At 37.0% G+C, this 18207-nt stretch overlaps 1 protein-coding gene across 2 annotated transcripts; it reads left to right on the top strand.

Moving 5' to 3' along the window:
• Window positions 1-653: 653 nt before the first annotated feature.
• On the top strand, window positions 654-16563 carry RB195_012379 (uncharacterized protein; the record flags this gene model as incomplete). 2 transcript variants are annotated; one of them, XM_064194194.1, is made up of 30 exons in its annotated part: window positions 879-959; window positions 1313-1401; window positions 3395-3462; window positions 3798-3877; window positions 4744-4826; window positions 5336-5438; window positions 6516-6619; window positions 6701-6806; window positions 7375-7478; window positions 7723-7831; window positions 7943-8047; window positions 8126-8232; window positions 8411-8513; window positions 8836-8948; window positions 9135-9243; window positions 9343-9455; window positions 10500-10596; window positions 10678-10790; window positions 12226-12334; window positions 12458-12570; window positions 13728-13836; window positions 14250-14336; window positions 14431-14535; window positions 14598-14714; window positions 14774-14838; window positions 14904-15006; window positions 15699-15745; window positions 16126-16198; window positions 16270-16354; window positions 16487-16563. In XM_064194194.1, the coding sequence occupies 30 exons, from the start codon at window positions 879-881 to the stop codon at window positions 16561-16563; spliced, it is 2877 nt and encodes a 958-aa protein (XP_064051777.1). The 2 variants fall into 2 exon arrangements, with proteins under 2 accessions (XP_064051776.1, XP_064051777.1); XM_064194193.1 differs by lacking the exons at window positions 879-959; window positions 1313-1401; window positions 3395-3462; window positions 3798-3877 and adding an exon at window positions 654-668.
• Between the last annotated feature and the right edge of the window lie 1644 nt (window positions 16564-18207).

Below are 18207 nucleotides of genomic sequence, written 5' to 3'. Positions count from 1 at the left end.
GGTTTTATGAGTAGTTTTATTAGACATTGTCGATTTAATCTATCCTCTTTTTTTCTTGATGTCTCTGTTTTACTCTGCTTCGTTTCCGTGAGCTTAATTCACTGATTTCTATAGGGATTAGGTATTGCACATAATTTGCATGCTTTTTTTTTAAACTTCTTTTTGGCGACTTTGAATTGTTTTATGGATTCATCGCGCATTTAAATAACTAAACACATTTCGGAGTCGTCATGAGCTTCTCTGCTCCCGGGTGAGAGTGCGACTCCGTCCTCATTACTGACTTTATTGGTTTTTAGATTTGTAAAAAGTGTTGGTCCTATCAAATCTGTCTAGTTACATTTGTATCTCTGACCTGTATAGAATGTGCCTGCCTTAGTACCCGCGTGCTAGTACCTCGATGATAACAAGTCAATAAGAATGATCTACTTAAATTGTTAGCATTGTTCACTTAGATTACCCTATCAATTGTTGATTCCTGCTTTTTCTAGTGGTGTCATACTTTCAGTCCGGATTCATTGTCATAGGGTATGAGAGATTAGCATAGGTTGCTTGCGTGCCTTAATGTTTTGTACTTAATTGTTTTATCCCTCTTCATTTTACTAGTATACCTCCTTGTAAATGATGCGAGTGAATGTAAATTTCTAATAAAAATAATGAAAATCGTAACGGTGAGCTCAACGTGTATTTTTTAAGCGTCTGTATTATGTTCGTTTCATATAGTACATCTTACAAAACTGCCTGCAGCGTTAGTTAAAATCATTGGTTTCTTAGAGATATTGACTTTCAACATTTTGGTGAACTGACAAACCGTCAGTCCCTGAACTCGTGAAGTAGAAGCTATCCAGGAATTACCAAGGAATATCGTTATCATGCGTGTAATGTACAAGGTTTTGGCGCGGATCATTCCTGGATCGACTAGTCCGATATTGCGAAGAAACTACCAGCGACGAGCGAGCCTGGTCAATCGACGATTGATCAGGTGTTTATTGTGAAGAGAGTGATTGAAGTGTGGCAGCGGTAGTCGAAGCCTCTACACATAGCTTTTTTGGACCTCGAAATCGCGTTCGACTCTCCTCACCGAGGGCGACTTCTCAATTCGCATTGCGCCGAAGGAGTTCCAGGAAAGTTAGTTCGCGTAATAAACGACATCAAAAGAAAAACCACGCCTGCTGTCCGAACACCAGCTGGATGTATTACACCGTTGGAAGTGGAAAGTGGAGTGAGAAAGGCCGTGGGGTGCCCTTTCTGTTCACATACGTCGATGACATATTGCAAAGAACAGTTGAGCAGTGTCTCGTCGATGTCATTTTAGCACCTGCACGTCTCTTGGTGGATCCTGGAGACCTCGAAAATAACTGCAGTCTATGGACTTCGACTCCGCCCTGATAAATGCAAGCAGACGTGGGTCTCCTCGAGAAATATCAAAGATGCAATAAAGCTAATTTGGCATTCAGCTCATTGACCAAGTATATTATATTAATAATAGTATAATTTCGTGGATGGTACTCATGTATTTTGACGGGCGACAGAGGTGTATACGCAGTTACCCGCACTTTCGGCAATAAATCCCTGTGGTCGACCACAACGGCCAATGAAATCAAGCTGCTAGTCTACTTATCCGCAATTCGCCTTATTGTGAGGTATGAATCGGAGACCTGGCCAGCGCCGTCGACGGTGATGGAGAAGCTCGAGTGCATGAGAAGGGAAAGAAGTTTAGACGGGTGCTTGGCTACTTCTGGCCAGTGGTGTGCCGTAACGAAGAACTTTACTCGGAGGTAAGTATGGCTTACTGGCGGATGACGCGAGGAAAACATCAACGTCTTCCCCGGCCTTCTGAAGTAGGCACGAAAAACCGTCTTCGCTTCTTTGGTCACGTTACGAGGAGACCGTGTGATCTTCTTGTCCAGATTGTTCTGAGAATGCTTCCAGATCCTAACCGGAAAAGGCACCCTTGTCGTAAAAGAAAGTTCTGAACGGAGGTGGTGAAGAAAGATCTGAGGACACTTGGCGTTGACAGGCATTTCACTCGAGGCGTAAAATTCCACCATTTATGGAATAGCCTCTGATAGATGCTATGGGAACTCTGGTTGAAGATCGAACAGGATGGGCTCGGATATGTTCAGGGACGACACTCCTCGACGGAGATGTAGATATCCGCGTTAGGCCCCCGCACGCCGACTAAGTAAACTAAGTCATTGACTGAGGTAAGTGCTCGGTCAACTGCTGTAGGATGAAATTGCGCATTTGCGAAAACGAGGTAAATCCACAAAAGTCACAAGTTTATCTTGCATTTTGTATTTGTAACTCCACAATGGAGTTGAAACTGCGCAAATGTGTAGATGTTGGAAGCTTACGACACAAGGAACCCAAGTTTTTTCATTTCTTCCTTTTCCCCCTCTTGTTTGCCTAGAAAACAATACAGCTATATCTATAGCAGGTTCGATACTGATACGGTACTGATGGAACGAAGCCCTTTTATAGAAGGAGGAAGTCTTTGGTGTATCAATCCAAATACGCTAACAGGTTTTTACTGCAATTCGTAATCGTTGAGGTATTGGAACGAGTAGTGGCCTAAGCAATGACTGTAGCCGAGGATCAAGTCAGTGTTTTTAGCCTCTAGGACAAGTTTGGTACCGAGTTATTGACCTCAGAGGGATGAGGGATGACAGGCTTCGTTCGCAACGGGACGAAACCTTTCATACATAGACTGGTTTAAAAGCTTCTTAGCAACATATTCTGTCCTTCTTCATTTTTTTAGAAGAAGAAAAGTCTTATCGTAAAGGACACCATAAGGTACAGGCTAGCGTTTTAGAACATAGGACACTTGTAAACATGAGAACAAACAAAAAACACATTGATTTCGTTGATCTTTTTGAACATCTAGTTTTTCAGACTTTTCTTAACCATTTAATTCCCCTTTTTTCTTCTTTTTAAATCTAGGGACTTCTAAAGCTTGTGTTGCACTTGTTCCGGACAAATCCTAGGCTGAATGTAGATGGGGCAGAGTAGCTGTATACATCGCTTTCGCGCGTTAAAATACATGAGTAGTCCACTCTATGCGAAATTATACATACTATTATTATAATATACGATATGCACTATATTATACTACTACTATTAACTATACTATTATTACTATTATTATTTTACTATTAATATTATATACTACCATACTATTACATACTTAGTTGCTATTCATGGAGCGCTAAAAAAAAATTAGAAAGAAGATGTGGCAAACAGTGTCGAAAAACAGGTCGTTAATGTAAAATATTAGAATTTTATGAGGATACTGTAACGCAACTCATTTAGATGACGTCTACCGCATTCAATTGATTTTCCTCTCAACAATTAAAAGTGGGAAAAATGCAAATTTCTGAGGGTTTTTCTCATTCAGTCTTTTTTCCCTCACTCGAAATCTGAGAATCGTTCGGGCAAATTCACAGCGATCGGCTGTTCTCCAAAGTGAGAAGGGAATTTCGAGGAATACTTTAAGCTGGCGAGTTTCATTTATTTCAGACTTCTTAGATCACATTAGATCCTACATTTTGATTCGCTTCTAATAAGTTGTCGTAATAAGTATAAGTAAAAAAATAAAAATAGTGAATAATAATAATAATTTATCGTAGTAAATCGTACTGTAACACCAATCATCAGCCCTAAGATGTTATTATCCAGTTTTTAGAGAAATTCCAAAACATCTTATCAGCAATTCATCACATCTGCTCGCACTGTTTGAATGACACCAAAGAAATTCAGCGGTACGAAGGAGGAACACTAGTGATAAGCATGTTTCACAGTGCTTCACAACCACCTCACCCCCCTTCCTCCGCTGAAACGTCTCGAAATCGATTCATGCATGTCTAGAACATCTTATGAGGTGAGATCTCACGTTCCTGAGTCACTTTTATTTTATTTTTCCTCGCCAACAGTCAACCACTTACTACAATTTCCCTCTTCAAACGATTGATTTGTTTCAGGACGAGGAGGTTTTTGAGATGTATTGTTCGTTAAGGATTGATTTTAAAATTTGAAAAAGTCCGATTTTTATTCTCATAGAACTTAGCTGTTGGGTTTTTAGATCATATAATGTTATTGATTTTATTTGTGTGATTTCATTTTTGTGGAGGAAACGTCCCCTGCGAAAGTTTACGAAACGCCTTATCATCTGTAGTGGATTTGTTTACTATGGGCATACTCCCGACCTTCTTAATGGATTTCTACTCGTCATAATTCACCTTTTCTCGAGCTTTATTTTAAAATAAACTGAAAATAAAATACTATTTAGAAATGAGTAGGATTCTAGCATGGTTGACGTTTCGCCCAAAACCAAATTGATGGAATAGCTAGATTAAGTTGATTTTTTTGGATTAAATTTATTTTTAAAATCCATCAAATTCGACTGCAACAGATCACCCCGCAATGGTGTTCAAAATTTAGTACAAAACCTTAGTGTTTTTATTTAAAGAAAGAAAAACAGCACACTAAAAAGGCGTCTCCTAAGTTTTGAGTTCAAATTTTAAGGTGGAAATACTACCAGAATCAGTTTTTTTTTAAATCCATTAGTATGATACGGTTGATATAAAAATTTCTTTTCGTATATAAGAAAATCAAAATCCTGCTCTCACATAATAATTACTACTAGTAGTAGGACATTCAAATGCTTAGGAGACCTTTAGAAAGATAGCAATGAATATTAGGAAATCCACACTGTAGCTACAGTATACCCAAGATCCAATTTTTTAGGTGGACAATTTCAACGACGAAAATCTAGCCACTTTCGAGATACCATTGAATGAGATCGAAACCGAAAAGGACGAGTTAACCGGGTAAGAAATCCACAATTTTCGACAATATTCCTTCGATAAGATTAGAATTTTCGAGAAGAACCAACAGAAATGGCCAAGGACCACAGAGTTTGAGGAGTCTACTGGATTCCAAACATTAATTAACGTCTCGGAAGGAATCAATAAGGAGGAAGTAACTTTTAAGAGGTCTTTCTTTCCCGAAAAGAAATAAAACCAATAACTGGATTTCACCTGGAGCTTGGAAACAAAGAAAAAACTTTGTTGAGTCGATCCTAGAAAAACATACAAAAAACCCGAAAAATATGCGATAATACAAGCAGAGGGAGTAGTTGTGGCGGGTGCGATTCTATCGACAATGGGCTCCCATTTTCTTATCTCCTCTGATGCAGGACAGAACAATGACACCTCAGAAGTTGCTTCTCCACGTATTGATTTCTCCTCCTACCTCCGAGACAATTAATTAATCGTTTCAATCCGGAAAATTTCCTGACACTATCCTTCTACGCGATGATTACCTGCAACCTTTTCAGTGAGCTCACCTCATCGTCGAAAGAACGAGGTTTTCTTGAAGAAATCAAAGCAAAACTCGAACAAACACTTCAACGAAGAGCTGACAAGTCGTCCAGCGGAAAAGTACGTTCATTTATTTACTTATTTCTTTTTTTTTCGTTTTTTCTTTGCGGATTACCACGTTTTAATTAGGGCCACTTGATTTGAAGGTATGCTGTAAGTCATTCTTTTTCTATGCTTTCTATTTTGCTCTAATTGAACTCGCGTCGCGATTGTCTACGTAAACATAAGTATTTTTCAGCTATTTTAGATTTCTTCTAGAAATTAATAACTACGATTGTATTATTTTTCTTGGACTTTGTCTTCATTAAATTAGTTATGCACGTAAAAGCGACGTTTCTTCATGGGAAACACCGTTATCTCTACTTCTTCCCTGCTAAAAGTTTTTGTTTCGAAGAGAGGAATGGGAAGGCAGTAAAGGGACTCAAAAGACGTAAAAACGAAATTGCTTTTGTGATAAATGACCCTTTATTCCTTGCTTACAGGGGTTAGAACTATTTAATTTTTTTTTTAATGAGTTTTATTAGAATTCAACCATTCAACTAACGAAGTAATAACATAACATCAGTAATAAGTAATAATAGTAAAGTAATACAGTAGTAATAATAGCATCAGTAATAACAGTAAGTAGTAACATTCATTCACGATAATTCATAATTCGCAGATGTCGGAAGTGATCGGAAATTAGTTTCCCAAATTACAGTTTGCATACGTACAGATACTTGTGTTCACCGGGGCGCCCGCGACGCGTCTGCTGCAACTCGCCCACTTCCTCTAATTCCACTCGCTACAAGGTGTCGGGAAGGGCAATCGGGGTTTAGACAGAAAAAGTGTGCAAGAAGTTGGTAGCGTCCATGCGTTTGGAAATAAATATAAAGAAATAAATAATAAGTAGAAAATAGTGGGAAAAAGCCGTATGAGGCTCTAAAAATGGAGTAAAGAATCAATTTAAAGTCAAATTTATTGGACTTTGTGGATTTTGTTCCTGATTTTTCGATAATTGGTAAAATTAGAAGAACACATTCACATCATGAACAAATATTATAATTAGTATTAGTCACAACATTCACCGATTGTCTTCCCCATATGATGGTAAACAGTTTACTGGTTGATTTCCTGGTATTTTTATTTACTTTTCAGGAAAAAATGAACAGCATGGATGCGATCACCACGAATGGTAGCGCATGTTTGGGATGCGTGGGACGTGATGCCGACGTGAAACGCCTTCAACAAGAGGTTGAAAGGTGGGCGAATCGAGTTTCGTCGGATATTTTCGCGTATTTTTCGTATTTTCCTCGAGGATATTCTCTTTTTGTTAATTTTAGTTTAAAGAGAGAGATTGAAAGGATTACATTCGAATCCACTGAATTATCCACGAGCCTCGAGGATATGGAAGCAGTTATCTATGAAAAAGATGAAGCTATCAAAAGTGTACGTTTTTTGTGCGCAAAATCAGTTATTATCTAGTATTTATTTGTTATTATTATTTATTACTGCTATTTTATTTTTCTTATTTTAGTTTAAAAAATCCTGAAAAATTGAATATTCTCCACATAAAAAGTTGACAAATTTTGGAGATAAGCTGTAAATTTTGGAGTGTTTACTTTCAAAGAGAGGGAGGAATGCATTGATGAGGTTGGCTTAAAACGAGTTGACCTGTGATGTAATTGCGTTCGGTGTGGGACCCTCACCATCTCCAATCGAATTGCGGAGATGAGCGATGGGCCCTCGACTCAAACTCGAGCGTAATCTTCTCAGCAAATGTAATGTATCTACAGTATCTGTTCTTGAAATAAGTATTTACATCAATGTTTGTCTAATTTTTGGCAAATCTGAGTGTCCTTGTGATTTGACTCCTAACTTGATTCCATAATTTTTCAAAAAATATTATTTAAATTCTAATTTGTGCTTCTATGAAGTCGACAGCGTCCCGTGTATCAAGTTATTTAGATTAAATTTTTTTTCGAAGACTGCTGTATGTATATATTAATGTTTTAAGCTAGAACTATCGTTATCGATCGAACAAGAAGCGCGATCATCATTAGATGCGGATTTGCGTGAAAAGACGAGCGAATGTCTCACGCTAATTGAAAGTCTTGAAAAGTAAGTCTTTGCTTCATATTTTCCCCGAAATTTAAAGTACTGTCTTACCAAAATCTTGTCGGGACCAACACACATACGGCCGCCAAGCGGTCCAGCCCCATTATTACCTCATCAAGCTCATCCAGCAACCAGATACCCTTAGTTTTACGACCCATTGGGGTTTTTTTTGCAAAGAATGAACTACCCGATGACTGTTTTGTTATTATTTTCTGATAACCTTTGAAAATAAAAGTAAGTTATCCAGGATGTCATCCGGTTCCAAGGAGAAACAAGAGAGTCATAAGCTTTTCGTAGAAAAATTACATCTTCAACTGGATGAAAAGGATAAGGAGATTGAGAAGAATCGACAAGAGGTAGGAATATGTAAAATACACATTTGTACAAGTTTTAAAATATATGATAAGATGATTTTAATAAAATAAGGAAAAAAATCAATTAAACGAAATTAAAATTGCAACGCTCAGATAGCGAAACTAAGCGGTGCACGAACGGCAGCCGAGGAAATCAACGCCAGCCTTCAGGAAACAGCCACATCGCTTTCCGAACAATTAAAGAATATCGGTGCTGAGGTACTCCCAGTATTTCTACGATATTTTTGGAGTTATTTTTTTTTGATTACTACTTTCAGAAAATATTTTCTCTTATAGAAGGATGAAATCCTTGATGCGAAAAACCGAGTCGAACAGGAGATGTCGGAGCTGAAAAAGAAGTTGGACGACATTTCTCAACAACTAGAAGAATCCATGAATAATATGTGGGTCATCAACTTGTCCTGAACATGTTTTTCAATTGTAAAACCTTGGAAATTCCCTTTAATCAGCGATATTTCCAGGCAAGAAGAGAAATTCGCAGTAGTTTTGCTGCTGCAGACCCTGCCTTACTTTTCATTAATTTTTTTCTGCTCAAAAATATTTAATTGTCATTTATTTCAGATGTGCAGCTAGCGCATCAAATGAAGAAATTTCTCAGCTTAAGGATGATGCGGAGAAACTGAGACGAAAAATCCATGAAATGGAATCCGATCATCAGCGAAAGGTTTGTTGTTTTTCAGCTGGGCATGGTTCCAAGTAGAAATATTTACTCGTTTTGAAAACCAACGAAATTTTTGGGGAATTGTTACGAGAGGAGAATAAATTTAATGTTTTACTTTTTTGTGAGGTTTATGCACGACAAGAGAACTAATCTTCCTCATTTGTAATTCCGTGATGTTTATCACTTTTTTATGTTTATTTTGTTTTTGTTTTCTTATTATCTATCTATCCTCTCTTTTTATCCCTATCTTTTTTGTCTTTCATTTTTATCTATTCTTTTTATCATTTTTTCTTCTATAAAACTTTTTCGAGCGAATTCTTCCAAGGTAGCCGATCTGACAGCGATGCAAGAGAGTCAAAGTCAATTCGTGGAGATCCTCACCAAAAAGGTCGAAGATTCTAAACGTGAAAAGATGGATTGGGGAGCGGAGAGGGCGAGGTATGTAATTTCTTTCCTGAAATTTAAATTATAATCCATAGGTTGTCGTTGTAAACCGAATTTTGTACAATCCTTTTTGGCTTAATTTTTTCTCGTATTTTGTGTACGTTTCCGTTTTATTGTATATTTCATTTTTACTTTCACACATTTTATTTTTTCCTGTGGATTCTATTTTCCTTCTTACAGTCTTCTATCGGAAATCAAAACTCTCAAAGAGGAAAAATCCACAGTTAGTGAGGAAGCCGAGCATCAAACCCTGATGTCGCAGGCCCAAATCGACGAACTCACATATCAGGTGCGAAAATAGCCTCTGTACCGAACTACTTAGGAAGAATTCTAAGTCATGGATTTTTTCTCTGGATATTTTTTTGTTCTCCAGTGATGTGCTTTTTAGATAGCTGACTTGACCAACGTTAAAGAGGATCAATGTCAGCTCATAGATTCACTTACAAAAAACCTGGAGCAACTGGAATCGGAAAAAAGCGATTGGATTAAGGAACGAGACAGGTGATTGTGTTATTCTGGCCTGGCTACGTATGTACAAAAAGAACATTCTGCCCGATAGCGAATCCGTTGAAGCGACAGTCCTGGATTTCACGGCGTTTTTACTCGGGCCTTCTCAGACTTCCTCATAAATATGTGTGGTTTGTCCCGTTCATCATAGTTGAGGAATCCAAAGAAATATTTGGAGCAATTTGTCCAGAAATACTGATTCTGTACAGCAGTTTGTTCTAGGAAAATATAGGTGATATTCTGAAGACCCATTACAAATTTGGATATGTTTATGCGGTATCAGCAGCGGTATAAAAGATGGGAAATCCAGCATTTCTGGACTTCGATTCCCCTGATTTTTAGCATGTTCCATCTTAGATTCTTTCTTTCCTTACCCATACACTTTCAGAAGTTGAATGGAAATCTTTTTTGAGCTGAGAAAATGAGAAGCAAAGAAATTTATTTACCAAGTTTTCCATAAACGAGGTCGTCGACCTTTATGGTTTTGGATTCATGAAGAAAATACATTACATTAAAGGAAACAAGTGCTACTAGAGAAATTTTTCAATAAAATTGATGGAAATTTCAACGTTTTTCATTATTTTTACAAATTAATGTGAAATTTAAACTGTTTTCACAACAGCAAAAAAAAACAGAGAAAAATCTTTGTTCGCAAACTCTGCATTTTGCGTATTTCTAGTTTTAGCCTTTCTAAAAATTAAGTTGTATTATCTAGTTCTAGAGATTTACTATCTATTTCTCTATGAATTTTTATTTTTTATGAAATCTATATTATTAATGACTAGATACCGATTAAATTTTATATTATTAGATGGTCTTTCTGAGTTTCTTTCCTACTGTTATTTTCTTTTATTCAACAACAAAAGATTTTCCAATCAACAATATAAATATAGACATCGTAATAGTAAATGGTCTTCGCTGATTCTTTTGCCCCAGGACTCAAACTGTTGTGAATTAAAGTGTTCTCTGTTCCTTGGAAAGGAACTTATGGAAGAACTTAATACATAGTTTATTTCATAATTTTGATTGTGTTTTCAGAATAACTTCACAAATAGAGGAATTAAAACACGGCAAGGAATCAGCTGAAAATCAACAACATAGTTCGGAGGAGACTGTTACCAATCTCACAAACGAAGTACGCGAAAAGATCTGAGAGGAAATTCGAGAAATTTTTGTAGTTGCCGCAAAATCTCAGGAAAATACTAATATTTTTCAGATTGAGGAAAGAAAAGCTGCCATGGAGAATCAAATTCAGATGATTGATATGTTAAGCAAGCAGCTGGAGCAGATTCAGGACGAAAAATCTGCATGGGCTGCGGATAGGGAGCGGTAATGTTTTTACCTTTATTGAGCATAAAATAACTTTTTTTTAATCCGTAAAATACTCATATACTGAGTACTTAGTGACAGTTACGGGATTTTTCTGTCAGTGAGGGTGTGGATTTGTGGAATTAAAGGAGAAGAAAGGCGGAATTTTTTTTTGGCGAGAAGTAAAGAGGGATTGTCGGGGAACCGAAAGAAACAACTCCGTTGAAAATTTCTACTTGTACTTAGTGACCTGAAGCTGAGTATGATGATATTCTTTTGAAAAGTAGAATTTTTCTTTGCAAAGAAATCTTTAATATTGTGGTTTTATGGATACATGGAGCAGATCAAACGGGTGATCTTCGATCAATCGTGATGGTGGGTTTTTGCGCCAATGTTTTGGCGCCTTTTCGCAGTTTTTCCAGTTCTTTCCCGCTCCTACAGCCTACGACTGTTCTCCTACTCATCGATCTCACTCTCGTCATCACTCTCATATCTTGGAAAGCGGTCTCGGTGAGAGGTTCGGCTGGGACTGCACGGCCGATGGTTCGAACCCACGCTAGCGCCAGCCAAGCCTTTCATCACTCAGTGGTCGATGACTTTCTTAGCAGAATTTCTTCTCTTCTCTCTTCCTTTCTTTCTTTTATTCTTTTCTTTCCTCACAGAATTGTCCGAGAGGATAAAAATACTGACTTGATGCATCGAGTGCTCTTTGCAAGTTATCGTATAGGTTAGGCACGCTTTCATAAACCTCGAAAGATTCTGGATTGAAGTGAGCACAGTAGAGGATCCTAAACGAAATGATTAACACCAAACACTTTATCCTTTAATTTTTCCTACTATATATGTAACCATTATATCAATTAATTAGTATCGACAATCAATTATATGTAAGTAACTATACAAAACTAAGGAAAAGTCCTTTCTTTTGCTCTTTCAAATTAATAGACGATAATATACCCTGACTTCTTAAAATGCCACCTATGGATGTGGAAAAGGCCACGAAAAGTTTGGAGGCAGCGTTTGAGGAAATTTTCGAAGTTGGGTTCTTTCCAGTCTAAGGCAGAAACGTTCCGAGATTCCAAGTATCACAGCGTAAACAAGAAATTTTGACTAGAAATCCGGAAATCAAATGATAGAAAAACGTTGAACTGTTCATTTCATCCAACAAAACTACCCTTTGCTCCTGCAGTCATTCTGTAATTTTTGTGGGTTTAAAGTGTTGCGTTGTAAAACGAAATGATCCGTCTGAAAGCGCTGATCCATTTATTTCTGGATAAGGGAGTTCCGTCCATTCACTATGACATTTGCAAAGCAAACTTCCAGAACCCTAAATACTCGAGAAATCCCTACATCGAGAACTTTTGTAATAATAGTGTGAACTCAGATAAAACTTTCATCCAAGTATTTATTAATTTCTGGTTTTTTTTTTCTTTGCTTATTATATTACTGACTTTAGGTTAACCTCTCAAATCGAACAACTAAAGGAGGAAAAGAAATCCGTTGAGATAACTGTCGATAAATTACAACAGACTACAGATGTACGTACTGTTGAACTTGAAAAACAGGTTGGGAAGATTTCATCTCTAAGTAATTAGATCTGAATAGTTGTAAATAACCCAAATAAATAACAACAATTAACAAATAATTTAAATCTAACCAAATCTAACCAAACGGATCCTACCTTACAGCTGAACTCTCTCAAAGAACAAAAAGAAAACGCTGATCGAGTCATAGAAACTTTATTTACGGAAGTGGAACAGCTTCAGGAGGAGAGGAGAGCATGGATGGAGGAGAAGGCAAGGTGTGTACGGTTTTCCTTTATGATACTGTCGTCTTCTCGTCTATTAGCACGCTATCCCACCTCTATTTAAAAGGGGTACTCACACTCCAGAGAAAAAAGATTTTCTTTTTTAATTTAGTGATACTTTGGGAGTTACGGTTGCAAGAAATAGTACTGAATTAGCAAAAATTGAGCAAATAATATCACTTCACTCACGTAGTTCTTCTACAGCTTTAATGTTTCGACAATAGAATTCAAAAATTCAGTTTTTTGCTTTAAATTGTGCCCAGGGATCGTCGGCTATCATTAGGTCTCGGTCAACGACTATCAGCTGACTGAATTTTTACCACTTTGCCACTCACTCATACTCAATTTTCCACAATATCAATGCGTTTTTTTTCACGTCGCATCGTTTTCGTCGTTTAAAAACTCAAAGTAACAACGTTGCGCTGAAAAAACCCATCAGCAAGCGAATTATGGTTATTAGAATAAAAATATTCCATAAATATTATTGTATTAAATAAATAAATAAGTAAATATTATTACATCATTATGTTGTACCATAAATATTCCATATGTCCGTATTTTGGACAGCAGTAGTAGGTAAACTGGTAGCAACAAAAAAAAAGACTTTACAGATGATGCGGTTGATGGATTGAAAGCGAAGACGATGAGAAAGTTCCACTGTTTGTCGCGTAAGAGCTAAAAACACAAAAATTACAGCCCTATCCTCTAGTTTACAAAAATCTGCTACCGCACTTAGTTTACACAAATAATCTGCCCTGAGGCAAAGTGCCCCACAGTTGAAAGGCAGCAGTGAACAAGTCTTTGAAAGTATATTACTTGAATAGTAATAAGTAATATGTCTACAAAGGGCTTAGAAAAAGAAAAACCTAGAAATAGTGTAGTGTGAGGTAGGAGATTTTAGAGAAAGCTAGAAGAAAAGATTTTTTTGTGTGTTTAGTCCTGCCTTCAAGGCTCAAGTCATTCACCACCTGACTCTACTCCTATTTAATTTTTTTTCACCCGTTTATCTGATTCTGATCTCTTCTCCCGATTACGTACTCCTTTATACTGTTTACACAAACAAGTGACTAACTGTGTAATTTCACAGTACCTCATTAACAGAACCATTTTTTTTAAATACAGTTGTTGTATTGATCGAAATCGTTTTTAAGCACCACCTCCCGGATCGAACAGATGGAGGAGGCGGCAACTTCACGGAATCGCGCCATCGAGGAGGAGCGAAGAGATCACAACGAACGAGTCGATGAACTCACGAAACGGGTAAATTATACATACATACATGAATGAAGCACTACCAGCTTTAATTAACCTAATTTCTATAGTACGGTAGTTATTTTTTTACATTTCTCTCTCTTCATTAGAGTACTGGATGTCAAAAAATGTTGAATTTGTAGTAAAATAATTCAATAGCTATAGTTATTGGCTCAAATCTCTACTTTTTCCCTTCCTCGGCGTGTTGAGCCGACTAATTATCACTCGAATACCGGGTGAGTTTTGTGGAGGAATGGAAGAACCAGTTATGTCGATCCAGTCCCGCCCTCTATTCCCCTTTATAGGAACTCTATACTAATACTGCTAACAGTCTGGTACAAATAAAAAGAGCAGCTATTGCTTCTACATTAGATATTTGAACGATTTCAAAAGAAAATTCCCCAATCCACTCTTTTTTGCAGAACTCCGATCTTTCGGAAGAGCTCAAGGAAGCCTGTGACTCAATTGTTGCCCTACAAAGCAAAATCAGCTCCTTGGAAACTGCAATGGTATTTTATCCAAGATTTTTTTGGAACAGTTATAAGACGGCTGGAGGTCTTTTATATGAGGTTGCTAAGAGATTTTAATTTTGAATTTTTGAAGAATAACTTAAAACAAAGTCATGTGGACGAACTGAAGCGGATCAAAGCTCAACGCGAAGAGGAAAATGAGCGACGAACTGCAAATACTGAACAGCAGTATGATCAGGTACTAGCTAATCGATAATAATCGCATAATCAATGCGATTATACGAAAATGAGATCGTTCAGATTCGAAACGACTTCGAGGAAGCTATGAGGAAGGTCCAGCAACTCACCGAAGAGAAGGCGGTAGCCGACTCGGAAATGGTTCGACTACGCGAGGTCCTGGCAGAAAAACAGAACGAGGTGGTTAATTTTTTTTTACTTTTTCCTCGGATTTTAATCCCATTAACTCTATTTTCTAGCTTGTATCGCTACGAATCAAAGACGCTAATGCCAATGCATTCTATGACGATGCAAAAAGAAAAATGTTCGTTTTCCTGCATTTCATGGATATTTCTCGTACATATTTCTGGCTGAGAATTGCGAATTTAGTGAGATATTGGAAAAAGAGTTGCAGCGAAAAAAATCCACCACTGAATTAATTCCATCATTGCGGAAGGAGCTGAAAAAAGCGGCAATCATTGAGAGTGATGAGGTACGCGGCTCGCAGATCGTTTTATGAGTCATTCTTCAACATTTTCTTTTTTTTTTCCTCATCGGACCTATCTATAGTTCCTACCATCACTTTGGTCCCAGCGGTAGTCGCGGCACGTGACAGCTGTAACACTTTTCTTCCTATTATTGCATCGTCATCGTGACAGAATAATGTCGTTTTGAATGCTTATGAACGTCAAATTTTTGCAAAAATCGAGCATATCAAATTGAAACTACAATATTACTGTTGTAGATGGCATAACAGTTAGTTACAGCTGTAATTTAACTGCACTTTCGGCTAAATTATCGCCAAAACATAACACTTTGCTAAACCAATCGTTGATGTACGTTAATGTAGATATAACACATATAATAATTATAATAATACATAATAATTTTTATTTTATTTCATTTCGCAACAGAATTTCATCTCCTTTTTATTTCGCAACAGAATTTCATCTGCTTTTCTTAGTTTTCAGCACATTTTTTCCTTGTTTTGTCTTTTTTTTCTCTTCTTTTTTTTCTCTTAAAATCTACTGAATTCAATGTAAGGTTGTACGGTATCCAATTAAAAGTTAATAGAAAGCTATGAAATAAGTGTCTAAATGTTGACGAAGCCGAAGCGCAATTTAAAACATTTAAAATAAAATACACAAATAAATACACCTATAGGTATAAAAGTTGGTTATTTAGGAAGCAGACTACGTTCCGAATGTTTCTACACCTTCATCAAGCCCAAGGTATGCTGATACTCTTTTTCTTTTTTCTTTTTTTTTCTCTTTGTTTTTTTTTGCTGATAAAGCAATGTGCACAAGGAAATCTTCCCTTAGGAATGTGACATGTGCTTTTCTATCGTTTAAAGTAAAGTTCTTGCCAAGTTTGTCGTGCAGTCTGGCTCACTCCGGCTTTTTTCCATTCACCAGAGAAATCCTTAGCCTCAGATCACAGTAGCTGTAGTGGTGCCGTGGTCGTAATGCGATGACTTCCAGGGCCAGAAATTTGGTTTTTACTAAACTCTATACTTAATAGTGTACTATGGACACGATAAGATATTTTAGACTTGGAATTGTTTTTTTTTTTACTTCTTTATTGACTATTTGTTTTATTTTACTATTTGTAGAAGTCCTAACAGCTCGGAAAATGAGCACTGGCACTGCGACAACTGTAACACCGTCACTGATCATTCCACTGAGGTATTTCTTATGAAAAAAATTGGTTTCGACGCATATCCTTAGTCTTATCCTAGAGAGAAATTTCTTTTAAGAATTGTCCTCATGTTGTCCGTGTAAAAGAAAATCAACAAGAGAATCGTCTCACTAACTCCGATGAATACTGTGAATTTTGTTCAGGTAACGGACTTCTTTCCCCACGTTACTCTGATTTTTTCATAGAAAGGGGAAAATTTTATAGAATGCAATTTTCTTTCTTTTTTTTCTTTTTTTTTCTTTTCTTCCAGAGTATCATTAAAGGACTATTTATAGAATATGGACACGACACTTTCGCCTGTCAATCCTATAAACTACGACACAAGGAACAATTTCACATTTCTGGATCATAAACAGTTCCCAGGGCACATTTTCACTATATTGTCAGTTATGCCTATGTATTTATTTGTTCCCGTACAGTAACCGGTGTTTCCCAAGGATCGAATAAATCACTCTGCCTACAAAAAATAGCATATACGTCTTCCCCCCTCAATATTATTTTGTATCATTTCGCGGAAGGGGTAGCAGCGAGATTTTTTTTCGTTGGCGAAAAATTGATTGAGACGTTTCCTGGAAAGAAGCTAGTGAGTAGAATCGGATATAAAAAATGGTAATGAAAGAATTAATGTTGAAAAGAAGATTTTCCAGCTGTTTTATGAAAATTGCTTCAAAAAATCCGAAAAGCAATGAAAAATCCTGGTTTTTTTTTTGTACATATTTTTTTAATTCACTGCTTTTTATACCCAATCTTTCCCCCCGTTTCTTGCCATTCTGAATTTCTAATAGATTCCACTACTATTTTCGGTCCCTCTTCTCACAAAACCTCACAAAGTCTGGAAGAATTCATTTGTTCAAAATCGTAGTGCATGCAAACATGTCACCCGTTCTGTCAGCTCATTAGGAATTAAACACATCCATTGACTCATTGATAGATATTTCTGGATATTTCTGACCTGGCACAACTGTAATTCATTCCGATTCCATGCGTTCCATTCCTCTTTCGAACAGAGTTTCGGACTTATTAAATCTATCTCCTCGAATTCCTGTGGATTCCCTTAGCTGCAGCTCATATCCCAGCTTTTTTGTTTCTTTGTTTTTTTTTTTTGAATTCCAAAAAATCCTGGTTGTTGCTATGCTTACAAGTGCGACGAATCAACTTGGTGCTCTTGTTTTATTCCTTTTTTTCTCCTCATTTTCCGAGTTCTCCTTAATAATGACCGAAAATTAGTCCGGTTTTAAAGGCCCGACGTTATCGTATTCTGGAAAAGCATGGTGAAGCGAAGAAAGCGCATGGTGAAGCTTAGAGCACAGTCCTAGACAACATTTGGAGGGAAATTTCAATTTATATCTCTGGAATCCCATCGATCTTCCAAGGAATTTTTCAAGTTTTTCATTTCATACTTCATATTTCAAATTTGCTTTTTTTTTTGGAAGGAGAGGAGCTAAGAAGATCATCCGGACATTCTTCGCGTGTTCTTATGGAGCTCTCCTATCTAGCTCTAATTTTTAAACCCTGGAGAGATTTTGAGAGGAGGGCTGTAGATTGCATGGAGACCTGCTTGGATCCGCATAGGATCCCAAAGGAATTATCCTCAGGAAAATCGCCTTAATCAAGCGGATCAGTAATTTTTTGAGGATATTTTTTGATTGTTGCACAGCTTGCCGGCAGCTGTTCATGTGAGTCAGTTTACGATTGATTCTCGATTGACTCGATCGCTAGCGACGGTCATATGATATCCAGAAACAAAACCAATCTTTGCTTGATAGCCTTGGCGCTGTGATGGCGCTGCACTTGTGTTCATACATATCGCATCGCTCTTTTTAGTTGTTTCATGTATGTCATTATCCAGGTTCTTGAGAACCTACCCTGAAATTCAAGCAGTTACCGTGACAACTCCTTTGGATTATCCCTCAAAGGACTCAGCTTCGATCTTCATCCCCAAATTTCACCTTAAATTTAATATTTCATATACTGATCGATCAACTATGTCGTGATC

This window comes from Necator americanus, chromosome III (assembly GCF_031761385.1).
Source record: "Necator americanus strain Aroian chromosome III, whole genome shotgun sequence".
Classification (NCBI taxonomy): Eukaryota; Metazoa; Nematoda; class Chromadorea; order Rhabditida; family Ancylostomatidae; genus Necator; species Necator americanus.
The sequence above is the reverse complement of the archived record's forward strand: the minus strand, read 5'-3'. Positions and strand labels throughout refer to the sequence as shown.